Source organism: Microtus oregoni, unplaced genomic scaffold (assembly GCF_018167655.1).
Source record: "Microtus oregoni isolate MIOR12 unplaced genomic scaffold, Mior012 000026F_ref0000081, whole genome shotgun sequence".
Taxonomy (NCBI): domain Eukaryota; kingdom Metazoa; phylum Chordata; class Mammalia; order Rodentia; family Cricetidae; genus Microtus; species Microtus oregoni.
The window spans coordinates 18,823,575-18,837,921 of NW_024543085.1; the positions used below are offsets into that span (position 1 = coordinate 18,823,575).

Genomic DNA, 14,347 nt, shown 5'->3' on the forward strand with positions numbered 1-14,347 from the left:
TAATTACAATATCAAATGTATGAAGGCTGTCATAAACAAGGGCATACTGAATGAATCAACTATACAAACTTTGAAAACATGTAAAATCTAATCTAATTGTTAGAAGAACAGTGTTTACTCTACGGGATAAAGACAAAAGCAACAAAAGGTTAATAAGAGGGCTTGTGGGATATTATCAATATTGTTTCTTGACATGAATAGTGGTTATAAATTTTGTTAACTTTGTATTCGTTGAGCAACATAATTGTTTTTATCGGTGTGTGTATGTATATGTGTGTGTGTGTGTGTGTGTGTGTGAGAGAGAGAGAGAGAGAGAGAGAGAGAGAGAGAGAGAGAGAGAATAGTATTAATTAGCCCAAGCTGGCCTCAAATTTTCAGTCTTTAGCTTCAAGCAAGTAAACAAGCTCTAGGAATATGGGAATGTACCATCACACCCATACGTAGTTATACTTTCTATATTTTCATACATATATTCTTCAGTTAAATGTTTATGAGAAAGGAAAAGACATAAGAAGGAAGGGAAAAGGGGAAAGAAAGGCGGAGAGAATTTATAGAAGATAAATGCAATAAAGCACACTCAGGACTTTCTTTTGCCAAATACCTGATAACAAGGTCATGTGATGCTACCAAGGATTGCAGCTTCTCTTCTTGTTTACCAATGTTCACGCTAACAGGGTTAATATTGTATTTCTTGCTTAACTGTTGTATTTGGTTTGTCATGTCAGAGCCTATTTTGAGAACACAAAAGTACATTTTTTTACATTTCCTCCCTTTAGACACATTTCCCTATCTCCACAAAATAGCTTTCCAAAATTTAGAGATAAAAGTCAGCTAAAATTCAGATTCAACATGCAATGAAGTTAGTTATCTTCTTTTTTAAAAAAAGGAGTTAAGACCTATTTACCTACTGTTATTTCTATATTGTTGTCTCTTGACAGATATTCTAAAACAGGCCCAGACACATAGCCAGACCCAAGCACCAACACCTTCTTCTTGGTACTCATTGAAAGGGATTGAATGCGTTCTCTGTTTAAAAAGACAAAAGAAGGGAGTAATTAAAATTTCTTTTAAATAACAGAAGTTTTATATCCCCAAATTATACACAACGTTAGATGATGACGCAACAAAATCTCCCGGCATCACTTACAGTAGAAACTCCAACAGGAAGGCCTTAAGCCAATGCTTTTCATTATTTGTTTTAAATCTCGTATGATAGACCCTGACATCTGAGATGCCCAATGTCTACCAACTTCCATGAATTCTGAGGGCCAGAATGAGAACTGGACTGTTTGCTTCTCCTCTACTTACAACTGAGAAACGGAGGAACTTGTTTCATTCTTTATCCTCCCAGACTTGCTTGTTCAATACTATGCTGAGTCTCGGTGCTGGAAACCTTATTTCCTTTTCACAGCAGTCCAAGAAAAAAACAGCTTCATTGATCAATCTGTTAACTACATCAAAAACTGTCTTGTCAAGTATCTTTCAACTAACGTAAGAAAATAAGACTAGAAAGGACTTGACTTCTTGAACCATTGATTCTGTTAAAAATAAACAAATGTGAATATAAGATGCCCCCACTACTCTTGACTCATGCATGTGACTGATAAGATTTCTGTTACCCACTACCACCATCCCATTTAACCTCTGAGAGAACTACAGCTATCTATTTATTAGATCGTCTTTCCAGTAGTACCTAATATGATTTCTATAAATGAAACATTTTGATGCATAAATATAAAATGTTCCAAACATATTTTTAGAAATCTACTCAGATTCGACATCAACAATACCCCTAAATCCCAAATTCCAAGTCACTAATCACTGCACTAAGCAATGAAAAGTATCCATGAATAAGTTAACAATCAAAATAAAGTAAATTCCCTTCCCAGATCTCCATTATCAGATTCCTGGCATAAGAATACATTAGGGGATGGAAATAAAAAGTTCCAGCAACTGCAGCCAATCAGAGCAGGTGCCCCAGGAAATCTGGTGCATAGACTAAAGAAATGGCTGACTGGTTGATACATCATTACTATCACAGTAAGACATCATCAGGTAATAGGAATAAAATGAATTGGTAATAACAATCAAACAAGAAGGCTTCTCTATAAGAAACTCTCCTACCGAACTATAGAGATAATTTGATTTTAGAAGGAAAAATACTCAGTGTTTTATTCCAGAAGATACCGTTGCCACATTAGATTCAGCAGTTCTGAGCAAACCAACACATGCAAGAGAAGCACATGAATAGGGAACCCTGATCCTGGCACGCCTCTTTATCTCTTGTGGCAAGAACCACTGAAAAGAAGGAAGTAGAGTGCTGGCTGAGCCCTTAGTAGATTCCTGGGCTATTTTAGGCAGCTTTCTCCTCTCAGCATTTTCCTACTGCACTGTCTCTATTAATGTCTATTCATGGTCTCACTTTACCAAACATTATACTGAACAAAAGAAAGTCCGAACCTTCAATGAAACCCCAGCAGAAAGTGCCACAGGAAGGGTTAATAGGCTCATTTTCTTTGAAAATAATAATTTAGAAATCACAATGTATGAATTGAAGAGAAAACACAAAACAATGCAATAGCACATTGTTCAGCTTCTCCTCAGTTACAGGCCAGACCCCCTCAGATGTTAATGGCTGTGAGGATGCTTACTGCTCTTCAGAGAAAAAGAACTCACATTGGCTTCAGCTAGTTGCTTACTTTGGATTTCAAACACTGTCAACCTTCACATGCTATATAAATCTAGCATTAATAATTATCACTGAAACCTTTACGCACACTCATCAAACCCAAGGTAAGAATAAATTACTTACCTGCTTTCTCGGAGTTTCTGGATATATTTGTATTTGTCAGTCAATATACCATTGGATGTAATCACTGCCTAGACATGTATAATAAGATATTTCTTTAGTATACAACATTCTAGTCCTAGAAACATGGCTGACAGAAGAGACAAAACAACAGAAATACGAGGGAGGAGAAGAGAATAGAAAGGAGGGAGACATAATAGAAGGGCTGTGATAGGGGAGAGTATTCTGTTTTATAAAAATTTCATTGGTTAATAAAGAAGCTGCCTTGGCCCATTTGATAGGCCAGCCCTTAGGTGGGTGGAGTAGACAGAACAGAATGCTGGGAGAAAGAAGCCGAGTCAGGCAGTTGCCATGATTCTCCCACTCCAGACAGACTCAGGTTAAGATCTTTCCTGGTAAGCCACCTTGTGGTGTTACACAGATTATTAGAAATGGGTTGGATCAATATGTAAGAGCTAGCCAATAAGAGGCTGGAACTAATGGGCCAGGCGGTGTTTAAAAGAATACAGTTTCCGTGTAATTATTTCGGGGCATAAGCTAGCTAGGCAGCCAGGAGCTGGGGTGGCAGGGAAGCGGCCTGTCGCTCCTCACAACAGGGCTGGGGAAGGGAAAAGTATTGTGGAACAATCTTTTAGTACACTGTGACTGTATATTACTCTTATTGGCTAATAAAGAGCTGACTGCCTATAGCTGGGTGGAAGGAGGTTAGGCAGAAAAATTAGACCAAGAGGATCCTGGGAGGAAGAAGGGTGGAGTCAGAAGAGTCGCCAGTCAGCCAGACACAAAATGAGATAGAGGTAAATGCCACAAGCCTCAGGGCAGCACATAGGTGAATAGAAATGGGTAAAGTTAAAGAACACTCAGTCATACCACAGGGATAATTGTTCAACAATGCTCATAGCAGCATTATTCGGAAACAACCTAGATGCCCTTCCGGGTAAAGTTAAAGAACACTCAATCATACCACAGGGATACTTGTTCAACAATGCTCATAGCAGCATTATTCGGAAACAACCTAGATGCCCTTCCGGGTAAAGTTAAAGAACACTCAATCATACCACAGGGATACTTGTTCAACAATGCTCATAGCAGCATTATTCGGAAACAACCTAGATGCCCTTCCACTGAAGAATGGAAAAAGAAAATGTGGTACAATTGCACAATGGAATATTCCTTAGCTGTTAAAAACAATGACATCATGAAATTTGTAGGAAAATGGATGGAACTAGAAAAAAATCATCCTGAATGGGGTAACCCAGACTCAGAAAGACCAACACAGTATTGTCTCACTCCTAAGTGGATAAGAGGTGCAAAGCAAAGAATTACCAGCCTACAGACCACAGATCCAGACAAGCTAGGGAACAAGGAAACACATGGATCTTTCAGGAAAGGGAATAAGATGAGATCTCCTGGGTAAACTGGGAGTAAGGAGGGATGGTAAAGGGAAGGGAATAGGAGATGAGAACATGAGGGAATGGGATGGTTGAGGGGGAAGAAGGACAGAGTGAGAGAGCAACAAAAGAGAGATCTTTTTTTTTTTTTACTTTTATCTGCATTTATTTCATGTTGAATTTATTCCCGTGACATAAGTTTTTGTTTCTTCAGTTTCTTCTGGGATATCTTTTTCTTCTGTGCAACCTCCTCTTCTGGCTTTGGAACAATCTGTTCCTTTTCAGTGAGGATCATCTCGATGTGGCAGGGGGAGCTCATGTATGGGTTAATCCGGCCATGAGCTCTGTAAGTTCGTCGGCGCATCTTAGGTGCTTTGTTCACTTGGATGTGCTCAATGACCAGAGAGTCCACATCTAAACCCTTCAGTTCAGCATTGCTCTCTGCGTTTTTCAGCATGTGCAGCAAAAATTCTGCACTCTTTTTTGGCCACCGACCCTGTGTCCAGCCCCACTGTTTGGCCTGGGCGCACCTACCAACTCCACCATTGTACCGTAGGAATGGCACACACTGCTTCTTCAAAGTGACATCTTTCAGATACTTGGTGGCTTTTCGGATATGCATACCCTTGATGGCCTGGGCCGTTTCACGGGTGTTCTTAAAGTGAACCCGAAGGTTTGATCCTCTCGATTTGCATGATTTTGTAGGGTTTTCTGGGTCAAGAGAGTAGCGAACCATCTTCACGGGTCACCTCTGGCCGCTTACAGGAAGAGCAAGAGAGATCTTGATAGAGAAAGCCACTATGGAATTAGGGAGAAAACTGGTGCTGAGAAAATTCCCAAGAATCCACAAGGATGACCCTAGTTAAGACTCCTAGCAATAGTGGAGAGGGAGCCTAATCTGGCTTTCCCCTGTAATCAGATTGGTGAACACCCTAACTATCATCATACAGCCTTTATCCAGAAACTGATGGAATCAGATGCAGAGATCACAACCAAGCACCAGGAGGAACTCCGGAAATCCAAAGAGAGGAAGGAGGAAATATGTGAGCTAAAGAGGTGAAGATCGTGCTAGAGAAATCTACAGAGACAGTTGATCCACGCTCATGGAAACAGCTGTGGAGCTTCCATGGGACTGAACTAGGCCCTCCATATGTGGGAGACAGCAATGGAGCTTGGACTATCTGTGAGGCAGCTGGCAGTAGGACCAGATCTATCCCTGATGCATGAGCTAGCTTATTTGAGCTCATTCCCTATGGTGGGATGCTATGCTCAGCCTAAATGCAGGAGAAGGGGCTTAGTCCTGCCCCAACTTAAGTGCCAGACTTTGTTGACTCCATATGGGAGCCATTATCTGTTGGGAGGAGTGGGTGGGGAGATGGGTTTGGGGGAGGTAAGGAGAGAGGCAAGCAGAGGGGTTGGGGGGGAGAACTGTGGATTGAATGTAAAATGAAATTTAAAAATAAATTAAAATAAAAGGGAAATGGGTTATGTTGTAAGAACTAGTCAGTAATAAGCCTGAGATATTGGCTGAGCATTTATAATGCATATTAAGTCCTGAGTGATTATTTTGGAACTGGCAGTTGAGACGGGAGAACTCTGCCTACAGAGGAAAAAGAACAAATACCCAAGGAAAAGGGGAGAAGGAAAGATAGTAGAAAAGGCTACATTCACAGGAAGTTCTCGTAACTTACATCTCGGACCACTGGAGAGAAGTTCTGGCTTTCGAGGGGCTGTGACGCATCTGATAGCAACTGCAACGACAGAGAATGGGGAGAGATGAAAGCTCAGGAGCGGCTCGATGGCGTTTTATAAACACAACAAAGTTTTGCTTAAAGAAAAACATTTTCTGAATACTGCTAAATATAAATAATTGGTCATAGAAATCTGTAGATAATTCTGTATCCAGGAATAAAGCGCTTCAAGGCAAGGTCCAATTTTAAAACTCAAATTTGATTCTAATCATCTTTGCTTGCTGAGAACACACAAAAACTCGTTCACAAGCAATCAGAGGTATTATATTGAATGCGTTTCAAATTCCTCAAGCATTAAAGCCATAATCTGCTTTCTGAGTACCTCTGTCCCACCCCTAAGTTTAAACTGCTCCGTGAGTAGTCAAGCTCACCAACCTCATAGCAGACGTCACCCTTTGGCCAAATTTAGTTCTGTGGGACCACACATTTCAAACTCTTAGGGATAATGGCTTGAACAAATAGAGCTAAAAATGACACCTATAAACTGTCCATTTTCTTGAAGATTGAGTCAGATAGACATTGACAGAAGTACTTTCTCTCCTCCTCCTCCTCCTCCTCCTCCTCCTCCTCCTCCTCCTCCTCCTCCTCCTTCTCTCTCTCTCTCTCTCTCTCTCTCTCTCTCTCTCTCTCTCTCGCAGGGTCTACCTGCATAGCCCAAGCTGGCCTTGAACTCACAGAGATCTGCCCGCCTCTGCCTTGCATATGCTGGAATTAAAGCTGTGATCAGCCTGGGCCACATCTCCCATATTAACAACCGAGAAGCCTTCTCCTTTTACCAAGACCCAGAACTCTTGTTCCCAAGTAACAGAGTATCAGTCAGGACTGTTACCTCAGATATTCAAAGATGAAACAGAAACTGTCTTTCTCTACCATTCCTAGGCTGAGGTCTAGAACAGTTACCCGAATAAACAAAACTTACAGAAGAGATGCTAGAAACAGAATGTAAACTTGTTTTCCTGAGCCTGAAGCAGATAATCAACAAATATCTATTGAATCCCAGGGGGAAAAAAACTTCCTTATAATTCCAAAGCCTGTGCCCTGTAATACCATAGACTCTGTACAGACTTTAAGTAAATAGTTATAAACAAACAAAAGTACAGTAAAATGACCCCTAATGACATTCTGCTACACTCATATATCAGTGCCTTACTCAGTCATCATCACAGAGAAGCTTCCTCTCGCAGCAAACAGAAACAAACACAGAGAGCCACAACCAGATATTATGCAGAGTGATAGACCTTGGAACTTTCAGCCCTAACTGGGGTGTTTCCATCAAATCCTCTCCCACAAAGTCCAGGGAGCCCTGTAGAAGATGAGGCAGAGAGACTATAAGAACCCGAGGGGATGAAGGACATCAAGAAAACAAGGCTTTCCATACCAACATGACCAATGCACATATGAACTGGCACAGGGCCTACATGAGTCTGCACCAGATCCACTGTGTATATATTATAGCTTCCAGTTTAATCTTTTTATGGGATTCTTGAGTATGCAAACAAGTGGGTCTCTCTTCCTTGAGCCTTCTTTTGCACTCTTTGCTTTCTGTTTCTTTCATCAAATTCTGACAAGTTATTTTGCTTTCTCTTATTTCACTATTTTATTGTCCCATAGAAGTCTGTTTTCTGATGAGAGACAGAGAGGCGGTGGAGCCAGATGGGAAGGGAGGTGGAGAGGAACTGGAAGGAGTAGAGGGAAGGAAACCATAATTGGCATATATTATGAGGGGGAAAAGTCTGCTTTCAGGGAAAAAATATTTAAAAAAGTCATAATGAGGGGGAAATAGGTATTATATAAACTCTAAAATAGTTCTTGCTACAGTTTGTAACTAAAAGTTCCCCTCCGCTCATGTGTCTGAGCACTTGGTCTTCAGGTGGGAGTACTGTTTGTTTTGGAAGAGTGTGGAGCTTTTGGGGACTGAAGAAAAGTGGGTTACTGAGGGTAGACCTTGAGGTTTGCAGTTTATCTTTGTTTTTTGTCCTCTCTCCGCTTCCTGTTCTTCCCAATATGATCAAGCCAGTCCATGCTCACAACTGAAGGTCATTCTTTTTGCCTTGTTCTGAAATAAACCTTCTCTTAGTTGCTTATCAGGTATTTAATCACAGCAATGAGAAAAAACTATCCAGAGAATTGGTACATAGAAGCGGGGAGATTGCTATGATAAACTGGATCATATGAGCCTCAGTCCTTTGAAGCAAGTGTATTAGAAAAACATGGAAGAGTATGGAAACCCGTTAGCTAAAGGAGTCCTCAAATATCCACTAGCAAACATTATTTTGAGTGAGGTAATCCAGACACAGAAAGACAATTATCACATGTACTCACTCATAAGTGGTTTTTAAACATAAAGCAAAGAAAACCAGCCTACAAATCACAATCCCAGAGAACTTAGACAACAATGAGGACCCTAAAAGAGACTTACATATATCTAATCTACATGAGAAGTAGAAAAAGACAAGATCTCCTGAGTAATTTTGGAGCATGGGGACCATGGGAGAGGGTTGAAGGGGAGGGAACAGGCAGGGAGGGGAGCAGAGAAAAATGTAGAGCTCAATAAAAAACAAAAAGAATAAAATTTTAAAAACCCATTAGCAAAGCTAACAGACCATTCTGTTAAGCACTGCAAAGACCAAACTGTCAATGGGAGACTTATTGTAAAGTCTGGGACCATGGGTAGTCAGACAGAAACAAGACTCTATCAGGAACTAGACCAGAATCCATTTGTGTTACATTCTGGGAAAGAATCTGGCTGCTCATGCTCATGTCCAAAAAACTTAACTGAGACCAGATCCAAACGTGGTGGAGTAGAGACGGGAAAGATGGCTCAGCAGTTCAGAGCACTTGTTTCTCTTGCAGAAGACAAATCTTGGTCCCTAGAACCCACATGGGGGTTCACAATGGTCTATAACTCTAGTTCCAGGGGATATGGCATCCTTTTCTGGCCTCCATGGGTACCAGGCATATGGTACACATAGATACATGCTGACACTTACTCACATACAATTAAACACCTATTTTTAAAAATTAAGTAATAGACTAATTTGTTGAGTGGAAAAATTTGAAGAAGGTATAGCATTCAGAATATGGTAATGGCTATTACCGTGTTTGCCATATTTGTGAGAGGGAGCAAATGTGGACAATGAGTTCAAGCGCTAGGACCCACTCAAAGGTGAGAGAACAGATTACACACACAGGCAATACCACATGCACATCCACACACCTCTTCTCTCTCTCTTTTTCTCATTCTTTCTTTCTCTCTCTCTCTCTCTCTCTCACACACACACACACACACACACACACTAAAAATTTAAAATTAGTCTATAGAATATACCAATTAAAAGAATAAAAACAAATGTAGTAGCAAGACATGATAAAGTACTAGATTAGATTAACCTCATCCATAAACACAGATTTAATAATCCCAAATAAGATAAAGCAATGTATAAACTCAATAGCAGTTAACTGGTAATATGAACACAAGCATGTATGAATGCATACATACAAACACACAACACAGAGATATGTCAGAATAACTTTATAGTATAATTGTTAGTAATAGCTGCAAACAGAAAACTAAATGTCAACTAACAGTTAAATAAACAGATGTTGATAGCCACTAGCAACCTGAATGTGATCATAAATAAAAGATTATTTTAGCCAGTTGGGTTTATTCTATGAATGTAAAGATGGTTTGATTTGAAAATCAACCTGTAGAAGAATGAAAATAGACCCATATCTATCACCATGCACAAAACTCAAATCCAAATGGATCAAAGACCTCAATATCAAGCTGAACACACTGAACCTGATAGAAGAGAAAGTGGAAGTACCCTACAACAGATGGGCACAGGAGATCGTTTCCTATGTATAACCCCAGCAGCACAGACATTAAGGGAAACATTGAATAAATGGGACCTACTGAAACTGAGAAGCTTCTGTAAAGCAAAGGAACACTGTCACTAAGACACAAAGGTAGCCTACTGACTGGGAGAAGATCTTCACCAACCCCGCAACAGACAAAGGTCTGATCTCCGAAATATATAGAGAATTCAAGAAACTAGACTTTAAAATGCTAATTAACCCAATTAAAAAATGGGAAAATGAACTGAACAGAGAATTCTCAACAGAAGAAGGTCAAATGGCTAAAAGACACTTAAGATCATGCTCAACCTCCTTAGCGATCAGGGAAATGCAAATCAAAACTACTTTGAGATATCATCTTACACCTGTCAGAATGGCTAAAATCAAAAACACCAGATAGCCTTTGCTGGAGAGGTTGTGGAGGAAAGGGTACCCTCATCCATTGCTGGTGGGAATGCAAACTTGTGCAACCACTTTGGAAATTAGTGTGGTGGTTTCTCAGGAAATTCGGGATCAACCTACCCCTGGACCCAGCAATACCACTCTTGGGAATATACCCAAGAGATGCCCTACCATATGACAAAAACATTTGTTCAACTATGTTCATACCAGCATTATTTGTAATAGCCAGAACCTGGAAACAACCTACATGTCCTTCTGATGGAGGAAGGTCATTGGTTAAATAAAAAGAAACTGCTTGGCCCTCATTGGTTAGAAGATAGGTGGGAGGAGTAAACAGAACAGAACGCTGGGAGGAAGAGGAAGTGAGCTCAGACTCCACAGCTCTCCTCTCAGGAGCAGACGCCTCAGAGAGACGCCAATCTCCCAGCTCCCAGGCAGACGCATGCGATGAAGCTCCGACCCAGGATGGACATAGGCTAGAATCTTCCCGGTAAGCGCACCTAGGGGCGCTACACAGATGATTAGAAATGGGCTAAATTAATATGTGAGAATTAGCCTAGAAGAGGCTAGATAGAAATGGGCCAAGCAGTGATTAAATGAATACAGTTTGTGTGTTGTTATTTCGGGCATAAGCTAGCCAGGCAGCCGGGGTGCTGGGGACGCAGCCCCGCTGCTCTTATTACTACATCCTTCAATGGAAGAATGGATGAAGAAAGTGTGGAATATATACACATTAGAGTACTATGCTGAGGTAAAAAACAATGACTTCTCGAATTTTGCATGCAAATGGATGGAAATAGAAAACACTATCCTGAGTGAGGTAACCCAGACCCAAAAAGATGAACATGGGATGTACTCACTCATAATTGGTTTCTAGCCATAAATAAAGGTCACTGAGTCTATAATGTGTGATCCTAAAGAAGCTAAATAAGGTGAACCCAAAGAAAAAACATGTAGTTATCCTCCTGTCTATGGGAAGTAGACAAAATTGCAGGGCAAAAAATTGGGATCTTGGGGGTGGGGTGGGATGGAGGTAAGGGGAGATGGGGAGAGAAAAGTGAGAAGGGGAGGATGGGGGGAACTTGGGGAAACAGGATGATTGGGATAAAGGAAGGTTGGATAGGGGAGCAGGGAAGCACATATCTTAGTTAAGGGATCCACCTTAGGGTTGGCAAGAGACTTGAACCTAGAGTGGCACCTAGGTGCCCAAGGCGATGTCCCTAGTTAGTTCCTTGGGCAGCTGAGGATAGGGAACCTGAAATGACCCTATCCTATAGCAATACTGACGAATATCTTGCATATCACCATAGAACCTTCATCTGGTGATGGATGGAGATAGAGACAGAGACCTACACTGGAGCACTGGACTGAGCTCCCAAGGTCCCAATGAGGAGCAGAAGGAGGGAGAACATGAGCAAGGAAGTCAGGACCACGAGGGGTGCACCCACCCACTGAGACAGTGGAGCTGATCTATTGGGAGCTCACCAAGGCCAGCTGGACTGGGACTGAAAAAGCATGGGATAAAACTGGACTCTCTGAACATGGCGAACAATGAGGGCTGATGAGAAGCCAAGGACAATGGCACGGGGTTTTGATCCTACTTCATGTTTTGGCTTTGTGGGAACCTAGCCAGTTTGGATGGTCACCTTCCTAGACCTGGAAGGAGGAGGGCAGACCTTGGACTTTCCACAGGGCAGGGAACCCTGACTGCTCTTTGGACTGGAGAGGGAGGAGGAGAGAAGTGGGGGGAGGGAGAGAGGGGTGGGAGGAGGGGGAGGGAAATGGGAGGCTGGGAGGAGGCGGAAACTTTTTTTTCCTCAAAAATTAAAAAAAAAAATATCAACACAAGTACAAGTAGTGTATGCAATGCAAAGAACATTTTGAGGGTGAGACTTCATTAACATAAATTTTACAGGATTTTTTTACATAAATTTTACCATTTTTCTATTTCATAATATTGCACCTTGTTTATAAATTAAACTTTGTCATAAATATGCTGGAATAGAGAAGATATACATGTAGACTCTAATACTACCCATAGTTTCAGACATTAACTGAAGGGATCTTAAAATGTGTTCCCTGCAGATAAGAGAAACAAACAAGCATTACAAAATGGCTTTTATAGCTATGATCCTTGTGATAAAGAAAAGTACACTCATAATAATGCAAGCATGGGGCTGGGAGGTGTGGTGGCGCACACCTTTAATCCCAGCATTTGCCGGGGCAGAGGCAGGTGGATCCTTGAGTTTAAGTCCAGCATATACTACAGAGCAACTTCCAAGACAACCGGGGCTACACAGAGAAACTCTGTCTCTAAAAATCAATGAGGGTGGTCGTGGTGGTGATGATGATGATGATGAAGATGGTAAAAACATGGAGATTCTCAGCAGGGAAAGAGAAAACTACCAAAACGGTAAGTAACAACCTCTCTCCCCCCACAAAAAAAGTCAATTATAAGAACATTAAATTAATCTGAAATTAAAAAATGCACAGACAGGCTTGCTCCTAGGACAGAAACTACAAAGACATTTGCAGATCTGAAGCATTCTTCTGAATTCTGCAGGTCATCTGCACTCACACGCATATACCCAGGCATGCATAAATACACACAATTGATTATAATGATAATAAATATTGCTTTCAAAAAGAAATCTAGCCAGCAGAGAAAAATGACAAGGGCAAATGAACATAAAATACATCTGGAGATATTTACTAATCCTTTTTTCCCTAGACACATTCCATTCAGGCACTGACACATTTACGTCTCTAGAATGCTTGGGGAACCATTAAAAGTAAATACTATAACCACTCAGTTTTACAAACAAGATATCTGAGTCTCCATTCTAGCTGATGCCTTGTCTCGCCTGCCATTAGTACCCTCCTAGTGCCACTGCCTCCCCTAAGAGCCAACTTCAAACACACTGCAGACTCAGAACTGCATTGGCACATAATAGAAAGTGAGAACCATCTCCCCTAAGCTGTCCTCTGACTTCCACAGGCACATCATGGTTTGAGCATTCTGTTGTATGCACATGTACACATACAAACACATCAATAAATAAATAATAACTTTCCACAGTATTTTCTAATGTGCTCATCTTCTTATAACTCCTTGTTAACCCATTGGTTACACATAGCAGACAACTTCAGATTAGACATTTTGTCTGCACTTCATAGTGGGAGAGAAGTGGGGAATGCAAACACAAGAGCTGCTGTTCAGGAGTTTGGAATCTAAGCCAGAGGTCAACTGCTGTTAGCAATAAAAAAAATAGCAGGGCAAGTCTAAATCCAAGATAAATACTGAGAGAAGGAAGAGTTTCTTTGGTAAAGGGAAAGGAATCTAGATTGCACCGAACTTCAGAATCAATCACAGGAGAAAACTCTATCTTATCCTAAACTGTCACTGGACAAAACCCTAGTGGCTTGCATCTAGTAATATTATCTATAATTCTGGTTGTTCAGATCTATTAATTACAGCACTGTAAAAACTCCCCCAGCATAAGTTGGTCTAGATATCAAGAGATTGGATGATAAAGTAACTTTACCCTCCCTCCTCCAAGTCATAAACACCCTTAATAAAATGATATATGCGATGAATGTATAATTGTGACTCTGAGCATGAAGTCAGTGATATCACAATCCCGACGAGACAAGTAGCAGATTTTGTAGAACAAAATGGTCCTGTAAATACATTTGGGGAAGGGCTGGCATCTCATTTGACAACAGATTTCTTAGACACAAGAGACCAGAACATGTTTAATCTCGCTCTACATTTCTACTTAAAGTCATAGAGTTGTCAGAGTTACCATTTCTTCAACATAAGGGTAAAGCATGTCCCCAAAATATTCCGTAGCCTCAATTGGAAGCTGTGCTGGCAAATTGTCAATGGAACACATCAGAATCCCGGAGCCTTCAACACTAGGAGAAGCAACAAGCTTTATTGAGATGGACAAAGCATTACTAGAACATTGTACATTTTCCCAGGCTTTATCTCATCACAACATCGGTTTCATTGTTACTTGAATATTTGTAGTCTTGAAAAATAAAGCATGTCACTATAAATAAGACTGCTTTTCAAACAAAGCCTTTTCTTTACTTGGCTACTCATCTCCCATTTAAAAATGATATTAAATATT

At 40.8% G+C, this 14,347-nt stretch overlaps 2 protein-coding genes across 4 annotated transcripts in view; both read right to left on the reverse strand.

The window, feature by feature from the left end:
* Aass (aminoadipate-semialdehyde synthase) overlaps positions 1 to 14,347 on the reverse strand; it is a 59,069-nt gene that overhangs the window by 17,968 nt on the left and 26,754 nt on the right. For all 3 annotated transcript variants that reach the window (XM_041675687.1, XM_041675686.1, XM_041675685.1), the window contains exons 12-16: positions 14,018 to 14,129; positions 5,892 to 5,951; positions 2,813 to 2,880; positions 905 to 1,026; positions 602 to 728 (exon numbers count right to left, since the gene is read on the reverse strand). In XM_041675687.1, coding sequence (XP_041531621.1) covers positions 602 to 728; positions 905 to 1,026; positions 2,813 to 2,880; positions 5,892 to 5,951; positions 14,018 to 14,129 — 489 coding nt within the window. The remainder of the gene's footprint in view (positions 1 to 601; positions 729 to 904; positions 1,027 to 2,812; positions 2,881 to 5,891; positions 5,952 to 14,017; positions 14,130 to 14,347) is intronic.
* On the reverse strand, positions 4,367 to 4,980 carry LOC121463455 (60S ribosomal protein L17-like). Its single transcript, XM_041675688.1, has one exon. The coding sequence runs from the start codon at positions 4,934 to 4,936 to the stop codon at positions 4,382 to 4,384; it is 555 nt and encodes a 184-aa protein (XP_041531622.1). The 5' UTR covers positions 4,937 to 4,980; the 3' UTR covers positions 4,367 to 4,381.